At 49.9% G+C, this 23,137-nt stretch overlaps 1 protein-coding gene across 2 annotated transcripts; it reads right to left on the reverse strand.

Moving 5' to 3' along the window:
• Window positions 1-12,214: 12,214 nt before the first annotated feature.
• On the reverse strand, window positions 12,215-21,797 carry CKB (creatine kinase B). Of its 2 annotated transcripts, none has more exons than XM_036383962.1 (8): window positions 21,693-21,797; window positions 20,604-20,816; window positions 19,332-19,486; window positions 18,293-18,425; window positions 17,225-17,396; window positions 15,648-15,771; window positions 14,765-14,954; window positions 12,215-14,182 (listed from the first exon to the last, which is right to left on the reverse strand). In XM_036383962.1, exons 2-8 carry the CDS (start codon window positions 20,794-20,796, stop codon window positions 14,004-14,006), a joined length of 1,146 nt encoding a protein of 381 aa, XP_036239855.1. In that variant the 5' UTR covers window positions 20,797-20,816; window positions 21,693-21,797; the 3' UTR covers window positions 12,215-14,003. The 2 variants fall into 2 exon arrangements, with proteins under 2 accessions (XP_036239855.1, XP_036239856.1); XM_036383963.2 differs by lacking the exon at window positions 20,604-20,816 and adding an exon at window positions 19,968-20,155 and having other exon boundaries at window positions 21,693-21,795.
• Window positions 21,798-23,137: the final 1,340 nt, after the last annotated feature.

Raw genomic sequence — 23,137 nt, forward strand, 5'->3', positions numbered from 1 at the left:
AAAGCCTGGAAGTAAAGCTCTGGATCAGCACTGTGTTGCATTGAAATTTGTGGCTATGCTGATTGCACCTGTTACACTGGCTATGCTGGAGGATTTTCTGGATCCCTCACAGCCAGGCTGTAGGTGTGGAAGTGCAATGAAGAAGAGGAGGCACCCCCAATCCTGATGGTGACTAACCAAGGCTGGCACAACATTCAAGCTGAGAACTGAGCCTTAGTCTCCTCTCAAAGGGGACTGAACACCCCCCTGGCTGCAGGGCACCCTCCAGCCTGGCTTCTGCTGCAAGGGGCATAAAACCAGGTTGCCCATGGAAAAGGTTGCCATCTCCAGTTGTGGATGCCCTGTCTCTGGAACAGTTCAAGGCCAGCTTGTACGAGGCTTTGAGCAGCCTGGTCTAATGGGAGGTTTCCCTGCCCATGGCAGGGGAGGTGGAACTAAATGGTCTTTAAGGTCCCTTCCAACCCAAATCAGTCTGTGACTCTATAAGCAGCTTATTTAGCTCATAGACCAAATTTATGCAGCTTGGGAGCACCCAAGAGCTGCTTGTGCTCATTTAGAAATCAATGTATGTGCAAAGAGTCTGCAGTCACCAGCAAACCTGGGCTCCCAGACCAGTTCTTCAGCTCATAGCTGCTGGTGCTTGTGGTGCTGTACAACTTGCTGTTGAGCCTGAAGGGCACAGAGCCTCCCTTCCTCATGTTTCTGGGGCAGACAGCAAAGGAAATGAGGTGTTAAACCCAGTAGGAGCTAGAACACAGCCCTGCTCAGCCTTGATGCCACCGGAGACACAAAGGGCTGCCAGCAATCCCACTCACCAGCTGCCATGTGGAAAATCCTAGAGTGTGCTGAGATTTAGGGAAAGGTACTAAAATCTGTCTCTGTGGGTGATGGGGGTCCCTAAATAGGCCATGTCCTGAGGCAGGAGACTGAGCAGAAATGGAGGCAAATCTAGAGGAGGACAGGTTGGGGTGATCTAATCTTGGCTCCTATTTTCAAGCAGGTGGAATAGATCTATGCATTTGAAAAGGGAGTAGCAGCAGCTCCTTCCCTTGGCACACTTCTCCCAGGCATTGCTGGAGGATTGGGTCAGTTCTTGGGACAGTCACTTGTTCCTTCTCCTAGTGCTTATGACAGGGACCCACTACCAGTGTATGGTCACAGTGGTCACCCCTGCCTGCAGCAAGGGTCCAGCCTGGCAGTCCAGGGAGCACAAGAAAAAGAACCCCACTGGCACATCCCTCTCCAGGCGTGGATTTCCTCAGCAGAGCACCCTGGTCTGCTGCTGTGTTACCCTGTACCCCAGAGCTCTAGCTGGCAGGGGTGGCAGCTGCTCCAGATAGGGGCGAGCTGGAGGGTGAAGGACAAAACTCTGCCTGATGATAGCAAAAAGTTTCTTCCTGTCTCAGCTGGTTTCATTTCTCTGTTCTGGTCTGAATACACACTGGGCTGGGGCCAGGACACTTCTGAGCCCTGGTTTCTTGTCTAGTTGCTAAACCAACTTCTTCTTTGGCTGGCTGGATGCTTTTCTGCTGCCCTTCCACGTGGCCAAGACTGGTGCCTGTGTGAAAGAGGAAGGAAAGGTCCTGCTCTCTCACTCAGAGGGAGTGGTGCAGCTCGTACAAGTGTCTGTCACAAGGCAGGAAGAGTAGGAGTCAGACTTTCCCAAGGCTCAAGTTAGATCTCTGTCTGGCCGCCGCGCTGACGTGTAGGACAACAAAAGCACTCTGTTGGTAAATGGAAGTGGAGTAGTTTGAGAAGTTCTCAAATTTTCTTCTTGGCAAAGTGAGGTGATACGTTTTCACAGTGCTGTGAGAACCTTCCTGAAATTTTCTGTCCTGGAGAAGGGATTCACAGTATGCAAGGAGGACCTTGAGGTTTGTTTTATAGTCACAAGGCTCAGCAAACAACTAGGAGGAAGCACAATACCCAGCCCTGTGGTTACTTGTCCTGTGCTCAAGCTGCTGCTGTCCTTCCTGGAGGTCATAAATAGTCAGTCCGCTCCGAGGGTCAGCCAGTGAAGTCTCTGGGGAGCCAGAAAGTCCCTTGGATCTTCACTGTACAGAGCTAATGTGTGTTTGAAGCTGCTGAAAAGGACTGTGCATCTCATTGACAGCCCTGGCTATGGCTGAGGCGTGGCTGCCTGTGTCAGCTGGACCTGGGGAATCCTGTGCATGTCCCAGGGAGGGAGCTGGGGGATCCGTGCTGAAGTCTCCCTGGATGGGTAACTGTGACTGCCTCACTTCCACCGCTGAAGGAAGCAGCAGGCTGTTTTGTGAACCTCTCAGCCTGCAGTGATCCGTAAAAATCTCGAGCCCAGGCACCTGCTCAGACTGTCTTATACTTGAATTCAAGAGAAGCTTTCTCCTTTGGCAAAGAAGTGAAACCACCTCTGGTTTGGTGCTAGCCAGGAGTATCACCTCTTCCCCTCCTGCCCCATTCTGAGCTGTTCCTGAGCTGGCTGCCAGAACTCCATCCCTCCTGCCGTGGTCCTGCTCTCTTGGGCAGCTCCTCCCTACCTGTGACATGCTGCAGACATTGCCCCCCGGAGAATACAAAGGAAGGAGCACTTGTCACCCGGAAGGACAGGTCTTTCAGACATCTTTTGAAGCCTCCCAGCCCTGGGAGTGGGCAGGGCTGAAGTAATTTGTTCCTGGAGCCAGAAGTCTGGAGGAAAAACAGTTATGGAAATAATAACAACAGTGACAATCAGAATAGATGGGATTGAGCTCAACACAAAGACAATGTGTTGGCTGAAGCAGGCATCTGTTTCTGTGGAAGAAGTCATCTGCCCCTGTGATGAGCCTGCACCCCTCCCTGCCTTTGGGGAGCTGGGAGGAGAGGAGACAGGAGGGATGGAGGTGGCTTAGTGCACACAGACCTGGCTGTGCCTGGACTAAAGGCAAAGTTTGATGCCTTGGTGTGTGAGCAGGAAAAAGCAAGGGAGCTCTTTGCCCCTTTCACTGCTCCTGGACAGCATCAGCTATGGCTTTTGTGAACCTCTGAGCCAAGCTACACCTCAGTGAGGTGAAGACATCAGAAGAAATCCTAATGCTTTGCAGGATACATCTTGTCAGGTTTGGCCCCTCTCAGCTTGGTGGACTCTGAGGTGACAGTAAGTACTGCTTGTGGTTTAAAACGGGTCACAAATTGCAGCAACTCTTGGTGGCCTCAGGTGTGTGACCTGCAGGTGAATGCCTGGAAACAGAACTTCAAAGGGAAGTGGAATCCTATCCACAACCTGCTGCTGTTGGGTCAGCCTGGGCTGAAAGCAGTGAAATTGGAGGTCACAAACCCTGGTCAGTGAAGGACTGTGCCCTTCCTGCTGGCACTGTTTGTGCAGGCAGCTTTCACCTGCCAGCCCAGCCTGAGCCCAGCCCAAATCCAGCCAGGTGCTGGGGTTCCTGGTGCACCTGTGTGCTGCGACCCCTCAGTGTCTGGTGGGTGCTCACCTGACCTGTCACCCCCATGGTGGAGCTTGTTCTGCCAGACCTCAGGGGGCCATGTCCCCCTCTCCTGCCTGACACGTGGTCTTGTCACCTGCAGAGTGACACCCAGGCTCACAGAGCACCCCTCAGAGCTGCAGGACTCACAATCCCACACCAGTGTGGGTCTGTCCCAGGGCAGGGCAGGGGGTGCAGCCCCACACAGGCAGTGGGGTGGGGGCTCAGCACCCTCGGCTGTAGCAGCACCACCGGGCCTGCTTGGCATCCCAAAACAGACCTGACGTCCTAATGACACTTGCCAAGGGTTTCTCCTGGGCTGCAGCTTCCAGCCTCCGTGAGCATCACCCGGCTGGAGAGTAAACAATATCCTTTAATAGGAGCAGGCAGCGCAGTTCGCAGCGCAGGGAGCGGCGGAGCCTCCTCAGGCAGCGCCGGGGCCGCGGCGGGGCTGCCATGCCCTCATTTGGAAGTCTCTTGCTCGACCCAGCTGCTCGAAATGCGGCTGTTTCCTACGCAGAGGCCAAGGGAGGCTTTTTATTTAGAGGATGCTTGGCCTGCTCAGTGTAGAGGGGAAGTCGAAAGGCACCAGCTCTGCTCCTGGGCCCTGCCGGTTGTGACTTGGACCTGGAGCAGGCCCAGGAGCCATCCCCGCCCTGCCAGAGCCTCCCGGTTTTGCTGGTGCTGCCATTTATGGGGCTCCCCCGCCGAACAGATTAGATAATGCTCTCCCTCCTGTGCCCCGGCACTGCCTGCTCCTCCCGGGAAGGGGCTGCTCTGCGTACACAGGAGCTGCCTTTAAAAATAACCTGAGGAAACAGCCAGGCGGGAGGGCACCGCTCCCGTTTCCATGAGAACACGGGGAACGCAGCCTGCCACGGCAGCTCAGCCCTGGCCTTGGCTTTCTGACCCCGCTCGGTTTCTGCCCAGCTTTTCCCTGCTTTTCCCCCCTTTCCTTCTTGGGGATCCTTTGGGTGGGCCCTTGCTGTGGCCCTGCTCTCTGCAGCCTCTCCCGCTGCCTCCAAGGCCTCTGAGCCCTCCTGGGGCAGCAAAGCCCCGTCCTGCCACCACCAGCACCCCAAGGCAGGGGTCCCACAAAGGGTCCCACCCCCAAAACGGGCACAGCTGGGAGGATAAAGCCCTCTGCCTGAAACAATGAGGCTGGGGGCTGAGACAAGGGTTCAGCCACATCTCTAGCAGGGCAATATTGCTGCCAGCTCCTGGGCTGGCACAGGGATCTGTCCTGAGCTGGGCCAAGATAGGGCCCCTGTGATGCTCTCCTCATGCTGGTGGGAGGTGACCTGTGGGACAGACCAAGGTGTCCAGCTGTGAGTGGGCCACAAAGCTTTTTCACCTTTGATAGCGTGCTTTTTACAGTCTTTTCCATTCCCAAGAGAAACTCGGCAGGAATTTTCTATTTCTGCAGGAAAGGCAGCAGGGAGATGAAAGGTTGATCTCTCTCGAGACCTTTGTACTTTATTTTTACTTTTGTTGTTGTTTTTATTTTAATCATGAGGAAGGAACAGACTAAAAGAGGCATAAATAAAATCCAGCTAGTTGGGACAAAGATACTTGGTTGAAATCTTTGCCCAGTACTGTGGGTGAGTTTGTACGTGAGAGAGACACTCAGCTAAAGGAGGATTCTGCATCTCAAACCAGGATTTTTTTATCTTTCTCTGTGTTCCATCTGGAGAAGAAGGAGAATGACCAGGTTAACCTTCACCTCTGAGGAGGGTGAGCAGCACTGCAGAGGATCATGTCCACAGCAGAGGATCATGTCCAAGAGCCACCTTTCTCCCCCTGTCCCCAGCCTCAGCAAAGCAGCTTCCTCCCTGCTATGAGATGGGGTTAAGATACTCTCCAAGGGCTGGTTAAAAGCCTGAATGATGCTTTGCTAAATGCAACATTACAGAAGCACAAAGTACTGTTAGCACTAAGCCTGGCATAAGCTGAAGGAGCAATCTTGTTTTCTTTTCCAAGACAGACTTTGGGATTTCCTTCACCTGGGTCAGCACCTGGTGATGTGTCAGGAAGCTTTTTTGGAAAGGAGGGAAAATGCTGTCAAGCTTTCACCTGCATCTAAAACATGTTTTAGCCTCGTGCTTCATGCAGAGTATAGTGCCATTTCTTATAACAAATATAAACATCTCAAATTTCCTTGTGTTACTTTCCAAAGATCCCAGTCTCAGGGTGGCTTGTCCATAGTCTCTCACCACAGGTTGCCCTCTCTGAGAGGTTCATTTCCAAGTCCTAAAATGTCTCCCACAACAGTTCCTTTGGAAACTGCAGTCCCTTGGCCATGGCCACCATGCCCTGGGTGCCAGTGTGAGCCTGGACTGGCCACTTCTGCCAGCACTCCAGGGCTTTCTCAGTGGGGTGGCAGGACAAGACAGAACATGTTGAGAAACAGCTAGGAGAGAATTGTTATGCCAAGTTCAAAGATTAGTGGTTTGCTTATTAGGTTTTCCCCTGAGCTCAGTATTGAGTAATTCTAAATGACCCACACAGAAGTCTGAAGGGAGGATTAGTAAAGTTTAATGGTGGAGGTTTGAGTTTGGAAGTGTCATGGGACTCAAAGTGCTGGCAAACAACAAAATGTTTCCCCCCTTGCTAGTAGATGTTTCTTAATATCTTAAAAATTGTTTTACCTCACTTGCTGGTTTTCTGAGTCTTTTTAATAAGCATTCCCATGCCCATTCAGTCTCAAATAGCTCTTGGGTTTCTAAATGTATTTCATTGTTTCTCTGTATCTTTTTGATGCATTTATTCCAAATCCCTTTTAGGTAATCTAATCACTGGTTTTGGTGGTCCCTGCTCAGGGCTGGCTTTAACTGGAAGTGAATAAACTGAGCTGAAAGGCAAGTCAGGTGAGCACTTAAATAACTCCTATAGAAGATGGTGGCTCTCCAGGGAAGTTGCTCTTGGTGGAAGCTTCACTCTTGAACTAAGTAGTATGAAAACAATCTCCATGGGCCATGTCAATGGCAGTGGAAGTTATTTTAAAAGAGAAGAAGGTTGTACAGATACCTCAGGAAAGTCCAGGCTGATGGAGACCATACACCAACCAGAAAAACATGTCATTGCTGGTTTGGGCACTGATTTATATTAAAGTATTTGGAAAAGATATTCTTGTCATCTGCCACTTCAGCTGACCCACTGCTTGATGTAATTTCTCATAAATACTGTTACAGGGACAATCCTTTAGTCCTAGTGAGGAAAATCAAAATACAGCTTCAGTCTGCTTTTAAAGCTGCCTCTTTTACCACATGCAAGGGGTTTCCCAGATACGTGTTCTGGGGTGTCACACCCAAGCAGCAGGGCCACCTGAGCCCAAGGCATTTCCAGGGAGCAGGAGGGAGCTGCAGGGAGGGGTGCTCTGCCCCTGGAAACATCCTGGTACCCCCAGGAGAGGAGAGGGACACTGGGTAGCTGCTGAGGGCTGCATCCCAAAACATGCAGTCCTGTTGCTGGTGTGAGGACACAAGTGGCCACTAGCATGAAATGCTGCCAAACATCTGTGACTGCCAGCAGGGAGAGAGGCTGGATGCTCCATGGGTGCAGCTGGACTGATGATTCCCAGTGGGACTGGGGCTTGATTCTGTCCAAAATTTAGACACCTGCCAGGAGGTGATGCACATGAGCCAGGGCAGAGCCCCGTGCTGCCACAGGGACCCTTCCCCACTGACACACTCAGGATCCAGCCTGTGCCAAGGGTGCTCCCCTGCTGCAAGGGACAGGTGTGGCAGAGATGGATTGTCTCCATGCCATGCTGAGGTTGTCCTTAGCCCTGTTTCAGCTCAGCAGTGACCCAGGCTGATGCCTGAAATCTGAAGCTCCCCCCACACTAAGCTGCAAGGTCTCTGTCCTGCTGACAAGTCTCTGCAAAGCACAGGGTTCATTGCAAAAAAGAAAAAAAAAAAAACCACACACACAGAAAAAAAAGGCCAAACCACCACATAACAGAAAACACACAACCTGGGGCGCTGTGCTGGCCAGTCCCTGCTTGCTGGCTCAGCCTGGTGCCCAGGTGAGCCCTGCCCCACTTCACAGCAGCCCAGGGAATGAGCTGGAGCAAGCACAGCAGGACATGGCAGTGGGCAGCTCAGCTGCTGCACCAGGTGGGTGCTGCTCAGGTGCAAGGTGAGATTCCCAGCAGCTGCTGCATTAGGTGCCTCTCACACAGCCCTGCCCAGCCCCTGCTGATGATCATCCACCTGGCTCTCTTCCACTTAATGCAGTCAGGAGCTGGCTGCAGTGAGCAGCAGTCTGTACAGGCACCACTGGCTGGGGATCCTGGCCAGGACTTTTGGGGTTGTGGGGACGTGCATCCATCCATCCCCAGCACATGCCTCCTGCTGCTGGGATAGGGCTTCAAAAAGAGTTGGGAGGTGGGAAGCATGGACACTGAGGGATGCTGTGAACAGTACTGTGGGCTGGGATCAGCCTCTGGAGAGCCACAGGGAGATTTGGGAGGTGCCCAAGCACCTGGTGGGCACAGAAGCTGAGCACTAGGGTAGCTGGGCACTCTGCAGCCCCTGCACATGTGGCCATGCACACCTGACCTTGCATTCCCTCCTCAGCTCTCCTTGGCCTCCAGGACAGCTGTAAGAAACCTTCAAGCCTCTCCTGAAGCTCTCAGCAGTAGGAAACAGCTGAGCTGTTTGATTTCTCATGGCCCTTCCCACCCTTTAGGCAAGTCCAAAGTTTGGGAGTCCCACTAGCCATCCCTTGGCAGGATCAGAGAGCACCCTGTGCCACCCACCAGATGGAGGAGGGGAAGGGGCACTGACAGGGACAGAGGGGGGACATGCCAGAGTCAGAGGGAAGGAGGTAGGTACCCATCCTCAAGATGCTCAATGCCATTTTCCCTTAAAATAATGGCTTATTTTTAAAAAAAGAAACAAACAAACAAACAAAAAAAAAGCCAGCCATGACTCTCCCATGGAGAGGAGATGAAACTCTGGGGCCATCCATTGCAATCCCCTTGTCATGCATATTCCCACAAGTATTTCTGGAGCCATCTCTCCCAGACAAGTTCCAGCTTGGAGGCTGTTACAGCAACAAACCAAGACAAAGCTATCTCATTGTCCTCTGCTGAACACAGCCCACTCCTTTATGGACCACAGGGGTTCCATGGCCCTCCTGTGTCCATTCCCCCTGGAGACCTCTCCTCTCCTGCCCACTTGGACATGTGCAGTCCTTGGCTCCAGCACAGGCTCTGGGTCAGCAGTGCCAGCAGGGGATGGCAGTGCCAGCTCCCAGTAATGGCAGCCTGGGAGCGCTGGCAGCCCCAGCAGGGATTAGTGATGATTCAGGGGATTTCACCACAGCCTGCAGGGAGAAGGGCCAGTTTCTGTGGGCAAACCGCAGGCCCTCAGTGAAACACCAGGTTCCCCGCCTGAAATGGCTTCACCAGCCATGCCCCAAAGCCACCTGGTTTGCACCTCTCTGCCTCCAGCCTGTCCCTGGCCAGCTGGGACAGCACAGCAGGAGGAGTCACCTCTGTGCCAAAGACAGCGGCCAACCTCCATCAGCTGCCATGGGCAGAGCTGGCACTAGAGAGAACCCTCCAGCTTAGCTGCAGTTTGGATGTGCAGCACATTTGAACTGCAGACAGACACTATTCACACCCCAGAAAACCTGCCCTTGGTGAATGTGCTCACTGCTCTGCTGGTCCAGGCATGGGGTTTCAGGTGAGTTAATTCAGTAATTTTCCAGTCTCACTCTTTCACATGTAATCCAGGAAAGCTTTGCTGTGCTTGAGTGCTACCATCAAACACCATCACAATAAGGCACTGCTGCTGACACTTCCAAGGTCTTCCAGGTTATTCTCAGTTTCACTCCCTGGTCATCAATAATGGATGTGGAAAAAGCAACCAGACTGCAGCTGTCAGCCAAACCTCACACCCACCTGCACAAAACACAGGGAAAAGCTGAGGTCATTGCAAAGATCTGGAGCTTGCATGCATATGGTAAATTAAACTTCACTTTTGATTTTATTCTGAAATTGCATTGAAGAAAGCTCAGGGTTGCCCATTCTTGTGTATTTTTAGCTGAACTTTTCACATTCATTAAAAACTTCAACGTTAACATTTTCCTACCCATTTTCCTGGGTGTTGAACATGAGGCATTCTGCCCTTTTAAAAGTTTAATTCATATATATATATATGTGTACGTGCATATATATATATATATAAAAATGGTTTCTCAGATCTTACTCACTGGCTGAATGAGAAAAACAAAAATGTTTGGTAGGTCTGGATGCATCTGAGTTTATTTTTACCCTGTCTGATACTGCAGAATTTCCCTGCTAATTTTCAACCCCAGGCTGAGCTCACGCTGCCAATTTGATCACTAGACTCACACTGTGGGTGTAGCAGGTACTAGTTCTCACCTGGCACACTCAGCCTGGCTCTGTACAGCATTTGGACAAAAAAACCTGCCCAGATTGTGTTCCAAAAGGTGGGGGAAGCCCATTGGTTCAGGACTGACACCTTGGGCAGCCCTCACCCCTGGCCAGTGGCTCGTGGCTGGTGAGGTGCTTGGGTCCAGGGCAAGTGGCCCACATGGCCCTTGAACAGCAGCTGGTCTGGGGCTTGTGTGATTTCTGTGTAAGAAAATAAATCTAAAATGTCATAGCCAGGGGAAGAGGGTCAAGCAATGCAAGAGGCCCAGTTATGATTAGCTTCTTATCTTGTGCTGTGGGGTGTTCTCCATTGCTGGGCTGGGCTCCCCTCCACTGCAGACAAATAAAACCCAACAAAACCCCATGATGGTGGGGAAGTGCCCTGCCCCACTGGGGGAGAGCTGGAGAAAATGTCACCAGGCTATTTCCAGCTTTGTAACTATGTTTTTTTAGGAGGAGGGAAGGCAGACTAGCCAGAGGAATGTGGAGCAGCCAAAGGAGCCTGCTGGCCTGCTGCTTCCCCAGGGGAAAAGCAAAGCAAACAGGAGATGAAAAGCTTGAGATGCCATCTCCATCCTCAGAAGAGTGCCTTGCCTACCACACTACCACATTTTTTGTGTGTGGGTGGGTGGGTGGAGAAAAGAACAAAGATCACTCAAAGTCTTCTGCTCAAGTTATTCCATGTTGCGTAAAAATATGGTAATGCTCATCTGAGGACAGGCTGGAGCCTAAACCCTCCCAGGTGAGTGCTGGAGACATTAGGCAATAGCACCTTCCTTTTCCTTCTTGGCCTAGCAATGGATGCTGAGCAAAATGGAAAGCTGGAAGAAAGCATTGCCCTGCCCTAGGCTGTGGTTGGAGCTGAGCAAGAATCCTCTGCGGAGAGCCGGACTGGAGCAGGAGCCTCCTGTGCCCCAGGCAGAGCACTCACCAGGAATCCAGCAGGTAAAACCACCTTGCTCCATCCCTTATTTTTGTGAGAGAGGAGGGACACGGTTTGGCCACCTTGTCCTGGGAAGCAGGAGCCACTGTGGAGCAGCTGGAGCTGCTCGGGAAGCAGCCGCCCTGTCCCTGGCCTGGCCGGAGGCACAGGGGAGCAGCGGGGAGCCTGAGCCTGGCTCTGAGGGCTGGGAGCCTCCCCCACCAGGGCTGCGGTGCTGAGTCCTCCAGAGGGTGAGACACCATGAATCATTTTCCAGTAGATAGCACGGAAGTGGGATAAGGAGCATTTAAGCTGCCAGTGAGTGTAACATGAGAGGCAAATGGTTTCCCAAAGAGATTCATTTCTTGAGCAAGGGCTCTGGGGTGCCAGCAGGCAGCGCGCTGCCTGTGCCACACGTGTCCAGAGGCAAGGCTTGGCACCACACCAGCCAGGGCTGGCCAGCTGCTCCCTGAGGGAAGCAGGAACAGGAGGAAAATGTAATGACAAACAGAAATTTCTCTTTAGAACATCATAAAAGTGGTGCATGTCTCGCAGCACCCAAGGGACAATGTGCTGGCCTGGGGGAGCAGGGGCAGTGAAACAGGACAATACAAGGGGCTGCCTTGCAGCAGCAGGATGGCAGCAACCATCCCTGCTCACCAGTCTACAGGGGAGAAAAGCTCAGCTGAAACATCACAGGAAAGCCCAAAGATGGCACAAAGGGCTCCTGACCCCTCTCCTCCCCCAGCACTGCTGGGACCAACAGAGAAGTCCCCATTCTGGCCTGGTGAGGACACTGCCATCACCGTGGGGGTGATGAGAGCAGGAGCCACATGGCTCCTTTACAAAAGCTACTGGACACAGGTGGTTAATGCAGGTTCCCTGGATAAAGCACAGCACTGACTGATAAGCTTCCTCTCTCTCCTGCCCCATGGCAGCCTGCCAGCACCTGGCACCATTTGAGTGCCCAGAGCACAAACAAGTGGCTGCTCCATACAATCCATGATGGGCACCCAGGGCACAAGGGTGAGTAATGCCAAAGACCAAACCAAAGCTTTTAAGGTGAAGGGGCAGGAGCTTTAATCTCTCTCTTGATCAGAGGTTTTTAGAAAGTCCCACCTTGGGTTGGTCACAGTATCCACCTTTTGCCAGGACACATTCTTTCTCTGAAATACTTGCAATTGCTTTGCTTTGTACAAGCTGAAACAAAAGCATGGTCGCATGGCAGCAACACGAGGGAACACAGCAAAGGTAGTGCGTGGGAAAGAAAACCAATTAAAAAGAAGTATTTTCTAGCTGGATGCAGGCATTAAAGACTGGCTTGCTGCTTTGAGCACAATTGTTTAGCCAGCTACAGGTGCTGTCTCAGACTGCAAGGACTCAGGGCTGAAAGCAGACAAATGTAACAGCTCTGATGGGTTAAGAACATAGGAGAAACAAGATGCATAGAGAGAGAAATGTTTTTATTAGTCCAGCTGATATAGCTAGAAAAAAATAGACAAGTTTTCAGGCAACTCCTTTCATTAGGTAATTGCTGTGAGCGCAGTAACGACGCTGTGTTGAGGAGAGGCACCACTAAATGAACACTCTCTGATTACAAGAAGCAAAACCAGCTATTTGCCAAGCGTCTGTGAACAGTGACATGAAGCACAGCATGGGGGATCTAAAGAATATACAGAACCAATCGGTTGTATCTTGCACCATTTTCTCTTCCCTGCTCTCACAAGCTTCACACAGAAAACTCCTGTGCTGATTAACTTAATACAGGAACACCCAGTACAGAACAAAACTCTTACATATGATCTCCTCTCCCCCACCCAATTAACTTTGAAACACATACAAAGCTGTATTAAAAGAAAAAAAAAATCTTATCTGAAATGTTCACTCAGCCTTTTCTCACCAAAATTAAATTAGCTTACCCCAGCTGGAATCATCTCTTCAGCTAAGTGACAGCCTGCAATCACAGCCTTAGAAATATCACAGCCTTTACAAAAGAAAGCTCAGTTATCTACACAAACCTATATAAAGCTGCACGCCAAGGAGCTCTGCAACAACCCCTCATCACGCTCCCTCCATCAAATCTGTGTTTTAGCAGTGGGTAGAGCTGCTGAGCAGGTGCATCTGCATGAGCTGCAAAGGCTGCTCTTCCCAAGGGTCTGATGCTCCTAGTTAGCAATACTTGTGGGAAATACTGCTCCTGTGTGTTAATAATGTGATGCTTCCACACAGCAAGCACACATGTACAGCCATTCTGGAGAACAGACCTACTTGATGCAATCTTGAGCTCATATCCAGAGAACTACCTGAGCTTGCAAGCCAGGCCCAGCTTGGAAAAAACTATTTATTCATGTTTTAATTGACTGTACTGCTCAGTTTTAGGTTCATGGGGCAACTGGTGCAGGGGCCAGCAAGAGTCAGCTGACTAAAGCTCATTAGCTGGTATTTTCCTCTAAGTGGCAGCATCCAGCTCCCATCTCTGCCCTGGCTGAGCTAAAATCACTTGAGAAGCATGGGTTGAATTAATCTAGATTTCACCTCACCCCTTACACTCAAAAGAGCAACTGGTTGTTTACACTAGCTAGGTTGAAGACAAGCTCCTCCCCACAAAGCAGCTCAGGGTCACTAATACCATGGGCTGGAGTCTGACCTCAGAGCCTTGCCCTGCACCCCCCGAGGGCCCAGCTGAGAGCAGCAGTCCTCTGATCCCAGCCCTGTCTCCCCTCCCTCACAGGAACCAGCCTAGCTTGCAGTACCCAGGATAATGAGAGTTTACAGTTGGCATGAGCAGATGCACAAGTCAAAGCCTTGGAGGTAGGGCATGTTTGCAGTGACTCATGTTTAACATTAGTTCTCAAATTTACAGCAACTACAATCAAGTTAAGAGGTTCAACTTCTGAAACTGCTTTAACAACATTTCAACTCAGCTGGTCTGCAGCAGCACACCTAGGAAGATGTGCTTGCACACAAAACCAGACCACCTAGCATAACTATGAAAACCAAGTCACTTAAATCTCAAAGACATTCAGTTAACATATCTAAGACATCTCAGGCCAAACAATAGTTTATTTCATTTCATTTTCAGCAACATCTCAACCATCAAAAAAATAAACTCTAACACAGATGGATGGAAGACTTCTCTACAGTGTAACTAAGTGGGCTCTGACCCCAAGGGTTTGAATTGGAGTGACATTTTATTATTCATCCAATAAGTTAGGAAGCATGAGAATAAAGTGCTTTATTTCTGAGCTGGCATGAGGTCATCAATGGACTGGCCTTTTTCAAGGCGTTTCTCCATTTCAATGAGAAGCTTCACTCCATCCACCACCATCTGCACCAGCTCCACCTCAGAGAAGCCGAGACGATCAGCATTGGAGACATCAAACACTCCTCCAACAGCAGCTGTGTCCACACCACCTGCAGCAAGAGATGCAGTTACAACATTGACCTCAGCCACAGCAGGTGAGTCTGCCTTTCCTCCCTCACTAGCTTGAGGCAGGGACACAGCAGGACCATTCTCTACAAGCTGCCACTGGTACCTCGTCCTACATGCAGGAGATAAAGCCCTGTGTGACTGCCAACATGAACCACAGAATATGCAATTAGGCCAGTTCTTTATTCTTCTGACCCATGAGCAATCTAACCTGAGGTCACAAGTACCCACTGGAGCCATCTCCTAGCCATAGGTTAAACCAGGATTCCCACCCTTGCATACGAACAGGAACAGCTGGCCCCAGGTCCACCTTACCTGGTGCTCAAAATGACACACAGGACATTAACTAGACAAAGTACAAAATAAGTAGAGCAGTGGCATCCTAAACTCCTCCACTATATAATTTGAAAACTTTTTTCTCTACATGTGCCTTACAAGGGTTTCTTTTGGGTGGTGTGACAGGCACTGACAGTGTGAACCAAGAGATGGCTCTGGCCATAACCAGGCATTTGCTGGCGTCCTAGGGCAGACTGACTCAGCCCATCAGTGTTATTATCAACTCTCACCTGTGCCTCGTTTCTGCAGCCGAAGTCTCTTGAGGACTTCTCCAAATTTCTCATGTTTGCCAAGGTGTGGGAGCTTGATGTGCACACCAGCACGGAGCCCTGTCCCAAGGTTGGATGGGCAAGTCAGGATGTAGCCCAAGTGTGGATTCCACATGAACTCGTAGTTTTTGGCCTTGAAGAGACTTTCTATCTATAAATAGAAAGAATGAATGTTTAGAGATTGTTCTCTACTTTAAGATTGTAGAACATCCATTAGTGCTCACTTGCAGCTTCAGTCAATCAGCAACAGCCACAACACTCAAAACAGCTATTTCAGCCACATAAGCCTCCCCCCTATGGAAAAAATGGCCACCAACAAGGGGCTTTTAAGGCCTTCATCTTGCTCCTAGCAGTGAAACTGGCTAAGTTTAAAAGCTACACTCCTTATGTCACTATCTGTTGGGAAGCTAGATTTAATGCATGTCAAGCTGACACATCTGTTAGGATCAGGAAAGGGGCTGGTAAAGCTCAAGCTTCTATCAAGACTAGAAATAGAGAACTTGAATCCAGCTTTGCCCATGCACATTCAAGCAATCTCTCCTCCTCCCCAAGGTGTTTCAAAGCTTTAGAGAACTATGTAGAATTTCTTTAAAATACAGTTGAGACATTTGGATAAGGGTGCCACCACATCAAGCAAACATTCTAGATTACACAGCTACAAGGCTTTTTGCCATAACACCTGTTTTGGAGCCCTCACAGCTCTGGATCTCAGGGTGTTCTCAGAGATCCAGGTTGTGAAACACAACCATGGAGGACTCCAGAGGGGGCTTGAAAACTGCATTCTCAGCTCTAACCAGAGAGCCATGTGCCATTTGAACCTACAGCCCAGACAATGGTGATTTACCTTTGTTAGTCCAGTACAGAAGCGGCTGAATACTTCCTTCATGTTGCCACCTTTCTGCATGGAAATAACTCTGAGGTGATCCTCCTCATTGATCCAAACAAGGAAAGTCTTGTTATCATTGTGCCTAGGAGACAAAGCAATCAGTTTGCTGTCTTGCCCACCTCACATTTTGAAGATGGCCCCAAATTGCTCATCACTGCAGTTTTTAGTTCAAGATACTCACTTAGCTGCTTCAACAAGATTGATCTTCCTTCTTTTGCCCACACAGGACCTGAGCTAAGCTGGTAGTTGTTACCCTGCTCTTTTCAAGAGGTAATTTGAATTGGCCTTTACAGAGTGAGTAGTAACATGGCATTACTTAGTCTTACAGTATCAAAACTCAAAACCCCCTCATCACCCTAGCTCACTTGTGGCTCCAGTTTACAAGTTAAGGTATTTCTGCTCAGCAATTTGCAGAAAGGTGATTAATAGACTTTGAGGGAGTCCTGCACAATAATATTCATAATGACACCATGCATAACAAGCCTTTTTAGCAGTATTTTGTCAGATTATGTCAAACTGCACTTTGTATCTTACTTTCACTATGAATTTTAGATCAGGGCTCTTCAGAGATGCTATATAAAAATCCTCTGAACAATGGGCTCCTCCTGCCCCAGCTTGCAGCTGACAGCAAGTACTATCATCCGTGTTTATCTTGCTAGTAATTTCTGAACTTGATTAGGATAAAAAATTAGCTAGTACCCAAGGAAAGTTATTTATGCAGACAACACTAAGACATTACACACTTCAAGTCTGTAGATTAGTCATGCTCAGATGACAGCGCTATCTGGTGCTGGCAATCTGCAGGTAGATGATGCAATCTTAAAGGTGACCTACAGAAACAAAGTGTGCTTCCTCCAGATTGTACTGAAACAGCTGCAGTAATAAGATTGGAGCATTCCTGTTGATAAAAACCTAGCCCTTAGCTTACAAGGGAGCAAGTTAATTATGGTGCAGAAGCTCCTGAGATGCAGTTTTATGTAGGTGACCTACATTTAAAACAAGCAGAATCCTTCTATTCCACACCTCTGCATCAGTCAATTCCTGTCACCAAGTCTCTGAGGACAGGGGGAGATCTCATCACTAGCACAGATAAAGCCACACCAGTCCAGCACCAGTGAGTTTCTGCAAGCAGAAGTGAAGAGACTACAGGGGAGTAACTATGCATCCAGGATCAACCCTGAGCTAAGACAATGCTATGGTTTGTACCACAAATTACTCTTGACTTTTGTGGGAAGAGCCGACTGTAGTGGCACATCTGCTCCTTGACAAGTGATCCACTTCCACAAGCTGATTCAGTTTTTGCATTGTAGCTCACTAACCCATGCAGGCTCTGGTTCTGGGCTAGCCAAGCTGGCTTGTTCTTACCAGCATAAGAGCACTTGTCCAAATTTTGCTGGTTAACTGCAAGTTCTCTGTAGAAGTTTCTCATCAAATACAGTAATATAAAGTGAGAAGTTACTACTTTGCCCAACAGTACAAGTCACCACTGAAACAGCATTCAACTTCTATGACTGCTTCCTCACAGACATACTCACCAGATACCCCTGGCATCAGGCCAGTCTCGTGCCATCCCAGATGCCAACAGAAGAGGAGAAACTGGCTTGTCAAACAAGAAGTGGTCATCAATCAGCTGCTGCTGCTCTGCATCAGTCATGTTCCTCAGAGCATAGTACTTCCCCTTGAGATCACCATCCAGACTACCCAGAGCTGAAAGAGAGAGACTCTTTTAGAATGGGACTAAAGGTTCTACACTTTCCCAGCACTTGGCCATACTTTGTGTGTGGTCTCCAATGTTTGATCTGCTGGGTCTGGTTCCTCCCTTGCTTTCATCTGCAATGGCAATGCCCTTGTGGCAGAACCTGAGGCAGTGTCAGATGATTTGTCTGCACCTTCCAGGCTTATACAAGTAGCCTTTGTTCCCTTACATGCAGTTTTGGATCATTACTGCTGCTGAACTCTAAAAAAGGGGACTGCTTTTTCTTCCAAGGAGAGCCAAGGTTATGAATATAACAAGCAGTATTATTCTAGTCAAAGACTGTTACCCTGCCCTTGAGAAATTTTGAAACAACTACACTCTCAGCCTCCAGAACTGCACCTTGAGCACTGGGAGGCAATAGGAAAAAAAAACACAACAGCTGAAGAGCTTCAATGAAAACCAGTGCTTATTCTAGTCAGCTGCAGATTTGGAACAAGACTACATCTCTAAGCAAGCTGAACATTAATGAAAGTCAATTAAATGTAGCCACAAAACACTGCACCCCATGACGCAAGCCCTACAGTTGCTACATACCTGTTACATTTCAGGTTTGAGCCCTGATGAACCAACCTCTTTCCCCACACACACAGACAAAAGCTTTTGGGATCAGCAGAGGTCAACTTTAATGCAGTCCAACTTCCCTCTGCCATGTGTTCTTGCTCTCAGCTACAAGCTGCAATGCTGAGGCAGCTCAAAAGCAATGAGCCTTTTCCAGGGAAAGCTCCATGTTCATACTAAGCCTCCAGGGAGCTGCCTTTTGCCAAGTACCTCCATTTTCAAACTGCAAAGAGCACCTCTTGCACAAAGGACAGGACAGTGTCCCTGATGCACCCAGCTCTCACCTTACCTTCAACAGAGAGCTTCTCGATGGCACGCCTCTCTCCTCGACTGCAGTGCGGGGGGAGGCAGAAGCCACGGATGCTCCTGCCAGTTCTGACACGGGAACTCAGCACGTAATTGGGATCCAGGTCATCACCTCCCTGCAAGGTTAGCAAACCAGCAAGTACAGCCCTGTTACCAAGATCCCTAAACACACGTAGCCCCTGCGCATTTAAGAACACACTTTACACCTGAGGCAGTGACTCCCTGGCCTGTAAGCCAGCGCCTCACTTCAGGGAATTCTCTTCAGCATCTCATCAAGTACCTGTGTAACATAACTCTTGCTCTGAGGTCAAGGCTACAGATACTAAGTAGTCCTAGAAGACAGGGATATGACCAGAACATCAGTTCCATGTCCATTTCAGACTGTGGTCTGGGTTTCTGTTACCCACTACAGATTTGCAATCTAGAGATATCAACATGAGGCAAAACCTTCTTTAGGTAAGTGTTTATTCCTGAAAATGAGAACTATTCATTTCTGTTCTCCCAAATCTCTTTATTTTCAATATGATTTATGGCTAGCGAATCAATATGGAGTTAGGAACTCCCAGAATTTAGTTTACAATAACCTTTAAAATCTGTAAAATTATTAAGAATCCTTACTCCTAGCTGTAAAAATATTTATTCAATAGCATGACACCATCAGCTGGTAATTAAGATCCAAGATCAGACAGAAGAAAGTGTTTAAATTTTATGATAGTCCTTGACTTCCAGGACAGTGTTTAGGTTGACTTTTAGAGCCCATAGCTCACGGAAACACACACTGAAGGTGTTTGGCACAACCCACACTGCAGCAGCACCTGAAAAAAGCTCCTAGTGCACACAAGCTGCCCAGCCACTGACATCCCACAGCAGCAAGCTCTTCAGGCTGCTTGCACCAGACTCACAGCCCAGGTGTCCATGCTCAGTGGAAGCAAGGGGACAGAGCCTGAGCAACCAGCTTAGGCAGCTGCCAACAACTTCACAGTCCTGAGACCAATAATCTGTAATTGATCAAAACTTTATACCTGCAGGTTATCAGCATTCAGGTCAGTCTTGTGCTGATCACTTGGTTTGTAGCCACCATGCCTGTCTTCAATAACTGGATCAAAGAGCTCCTTGAACACTTCATAAGATTCTTCATCACCAGCCACACATCCTACTGTCATTATGAAGGGATGGCCTGGAGTGGTAATAAAGTCAGAAGAGCTAAGTTTGGGTGACATTTGGCTGTACTCCAGTGCAGCACTAACCAGGCAAGTTCTTTAGTGGCAAGTCTAGTCACTTAGAAGTTCATTCTCACATAGAAACATTTGGAGAGACCCTACATTTTACACTTCATCCAGTTTGTCAAATGCAGTGCTATGGAAACCCATAGCTATTGTCATTAAACCAGGCTCATTTGTCAAGCTTGGTTTAGGACAAATTTGCACAGCACATCTAATTTGACTAGCTAATTTAGATCACTGCATAGAACTTTATGTCTAAACAATCATGCTTTGCTGCAAGCAAGCAGGCTTTGCTTTTCGCTCCTTCTGCTAGAGAGCTACATTTCTGTAGTCTGCTCATAAATGCCACCTCCACATGATTAGTTTTAAGTCACCATATTCAAAAGCACCAGTTACTTCAGCTGGTTCACACAGAATATTCTCAATGCATTTTACCAGGATTATCAACCCCAGTCTGAATGACATCATCCAGGGTGAAGCCACTGGGCGTGACTCTGTCTCTCAGTTTCTCGTATAATTCCAGGGTTAGAACTTTGGCCATGTGGTTGTTGTGGGTGCTCAGGTCCGGATACTCCTCATCAGGAGGCAGTCTCTGATTATTTAGTTGGGCCATTTTGATATTGCTAGAGTAAAAATAAATACTGTAATGTTAACATGTAAATACATCTGCTCCCCCTTTTTCATAGAAGTGCTAGAAAACATCATATAACCAGTCTGGAATAGGAAGAGACCAAGATGGCCAGGTAATCTTTTTTTCCCCCCCCCCTCCTCAGATGAGTTATAATTAGAATGCATTTGGTTTGACTTTTTTTTTCCCTCTCCAGATTGAAAGTATTTAGCAGAGCAGTTACATAATTGAAGTGTCTGGGAATTGGTGTGTCAGATCACAGCATGAAACATAGCTGGATGGAAACATGGCCTCCCAACAGAGCCATGACTTTAGAGCAGTCTCTCAATGCTTTAGATTTGTCCCTCAGTAGCTTGAGAACTTTGGGTTCTCAAGTATTGTCAAGAAGCACTTCCAGTCAGGAGGGAGAACAGATCATTATGCAGACCTAACGATCCCATTACCTGGGTTGTCAACCCCAGTCTGGATACAATCATCCAGGGTAAATCCACTGGGAGTCTGTTTATCCCTCAATTTCTGGTACAGGTCCGGGGTCAGCACCTTAGCCATGTGATTGTTGTGAGCTTTCAGGTCAGGGTACTCATCCTCAGGCTTGTACTTCATCTTCAGAAGGTTGTGGCTGTTTGAGAAGGGCATGGCTGACCCTACCGCAGTCACTAGGGGAGAAAGACGGGAAGCCTTTCACTGGGGGTTTGGCAGCCTCCGGACCGCCCGGGGGAACGCCAGGCACCCAAAAGGTCACCTTGGCTCACGTTCCACCCGCGCCCTTCACACCTTTGCGGCTACACCACCTTCCACATGCGCCGAGGAGGAGCAAAGAAAGTAAGTTCTTCGCCTCCAGCAGCCTTGCCCCGTCCCCGCCATCCCGGCCGCAGGGGCACAGGTTCTCCCGGCTCCGGGGCGCCGCCCGGGTGAGGGGACGCGCCCAAGGTCGCGCGGAGCAGCCGTTGCACAGCGGGCGGACCCCGCGCGGCTCCGGGGCTCGGGGAGCGGCCGGGCCGCCGCCAGCCGGGGGGTGCTCGGCCCCGCCGGGACCCCGGGCCGGCCGGCAGGTGAGCGGGGCGGCACCGCCGCACCCTCGGTGCGCGGCCGCGCCTCCTCTCGCCGCCAAAGGGCGAGGGGAGCCGGAGGAGCGACGGCGCCCTCCGCGTCCGCGGACACCCGGCTGCTCCCCGACCGGGGAGGGGAGGGCAGCGCAGCGCAGCATCCAAAAAACCCTTACACAACAGACGGCTGCCTCAGGGGACCTGGACGGGGCGAGCGTATGTAACTACCCTGCTAAATACCGGGTTAATCTGGTTTTAGAGCCCAACCAGCCCGGTGAGCACCTGCGCCGCTCCCCGCTTCCCCCGCACCTCCTGCGCCCCTGCCCCGCGCCGCCCCTCGTACTCCTCCTCAGCCGGACCGGCTCCACCCCACACAGCGGGGGAGGAAAGAAAAAAAAAAAAAAAAGGAAAAAGAAAAAAAACGGAAAAAAAAATAAAATCCTTTGTTTAAAGGCTGCAGAACGGCTCGGCTGCCCCGGGACTTACCGCGGGCTTCGCAGCTACAGCAAGAACCTCCGCGACGCTCCGCGTACTACACCGCTCGAGTCCGAGTGAAGCTCCAGCGGCCCCGCCGCGCGTCTTTTATATAGAGTGCAAGCCCGCACCCCCATTGGCCGTTATTTATAGCCCATTCATTGCATTGGGCCGCGCAGCGGCGGGCGGGGCGGGTGCTGCGCCGCCGGCTGGGCCCGCGCTCGCCGCCATTTTGCTCGGCGTCGGGGAGGTCGGTTGTGGGTGGCGGGACCTTGCGGGCCGCTCCTGCGGCGCTGAGGCGGCCCCGGCCCCGGCGCGTCCGTTACCGCCGGCGTGAGAGCAGGAATCCATCTTGTGTGCCACCGGCCGGGGCGTGCCACCGCACACCAGCGTGGCTGGTTGTAGGCTTCACACCTTTGCCAACACCTTGGTCGGGGGTTCAAACGCGGGTCTGGTAGTGCATCACCCCAAAGTAAGGGTTATGTGGCGTGCGGACTGGCCGTGCTGAGAGCCTGGTGAGTGGCAAGCGCCCCGAGCTGGCAGAAAGCCCTGAGGCGCCTGCGGATGTGGCGCCCAGCCCCCGGCAGCCCGGCTCTGCAGAGGGAGGACCTGCACCTCGCCTCCAGCACCTGCGAAACCGTGGGCTCGTTTTGCAGTTTAATTCGAAAGGAAGTAGGGTGCTGGTGTAAATCGCAATGAATCCTCTGCTCTTGTCATGTGCCAAAAAAAAAAAAAATCTTCAGCTTTGATTGGAGAGGAGGTGATTTCCTGCTAAAGACAGGCACAGGAACTCTGGGATCTGACCCATCTAAAGCTCACCTGAAATTCATGAAAATAGTGACTTCCACTGGTCTTTGTAGGAATGAGCAAGTTTGTCCCAAAGCAAAGATGCAGCTGAGAATCCTGCCATTTGCAGAAATTGCAGTATGTTAACAATTTGAATGAGTATCTTCATTTGACTTTCACCTTTACATGATAGTATCTATCTCACAGCAGAACCCATGTTTATCCTCCTGTCCAAACAGAGTGTATTTATCCATGAATGTGCAGATCTGACTTGCAGAGTTGCTTTCCTTGACATGAGCTGTGAATGTCAGGAGACATCACCTGAAACTCTTTCCCCATCACAATCCTTTCAGCACCATGACCAGTACCCTCACCCTAACGAAAAGAAGTATGTGCACTTTACAGAACTGTTTAGGACTTAAAAATAATAATATACATATAGAGGAAATCATTGCAAAATAAAAAGCCTAGACTGCTTCAAATAAAAATGTGCTGTGTTTGGCTGCCATCCAGATTTCCGAGTTATTCCAGGTCTGGTAGACTGAGATGCTGAGTATACAAATCTCCAGGAGAAGCCAAGGGCTCAGCATCTGTGCAAGTCCAGTCTCAGCTTCCGGATCAAAGAACAAATCCTCTCTCTCTTGGTCTCCTCTGCACTTTTAACCTCGCAA

Source organism: Molothrus ater, chromosome 6 (genome assembly GCF_012460135.2).
Source record: "Molothrus ater isolate BHLD 08-10-18 breed brown headed cowbird chromosome 6, BPBGC_Mater_1.1, whole genome shotgun sequence".
Taxonomy (NCBI): domain Eukaryota; kingdom Metazoa; phylum Chordata; class Aves; order Passeriformes; family Icteridae; genus Molothrus; species Molothrus ater.

What these genes read in the sequence shown, in the direction of transcription:
- CKB (XM_036383962.1), bottom strand. Translation starts at nt 20,796, where the DNA reads ATGCCCTTCTCAAACAGCCACAACCTTCTGAAGATGAAGTACAAGCCT. An exon ending in CGAGAAGCTCTCTGTTGAAG is followed by an intron (nt 17,397 to 18,292) that starts GTAAGGTGAGAG and finishes TCTCTCTTTCAG; the next exon opens with CTCTGGGTAGTCTGGATGGT. An exon ending in GCTGCAGAAACGAGGCACAG is followed by an intron (nt 14,183 to 14,764) that starts GTGAGAGTTGAT and finishes CTCTTGCTGCAG; the next exon opens with GTGGTGTGGACACAGCTGCT.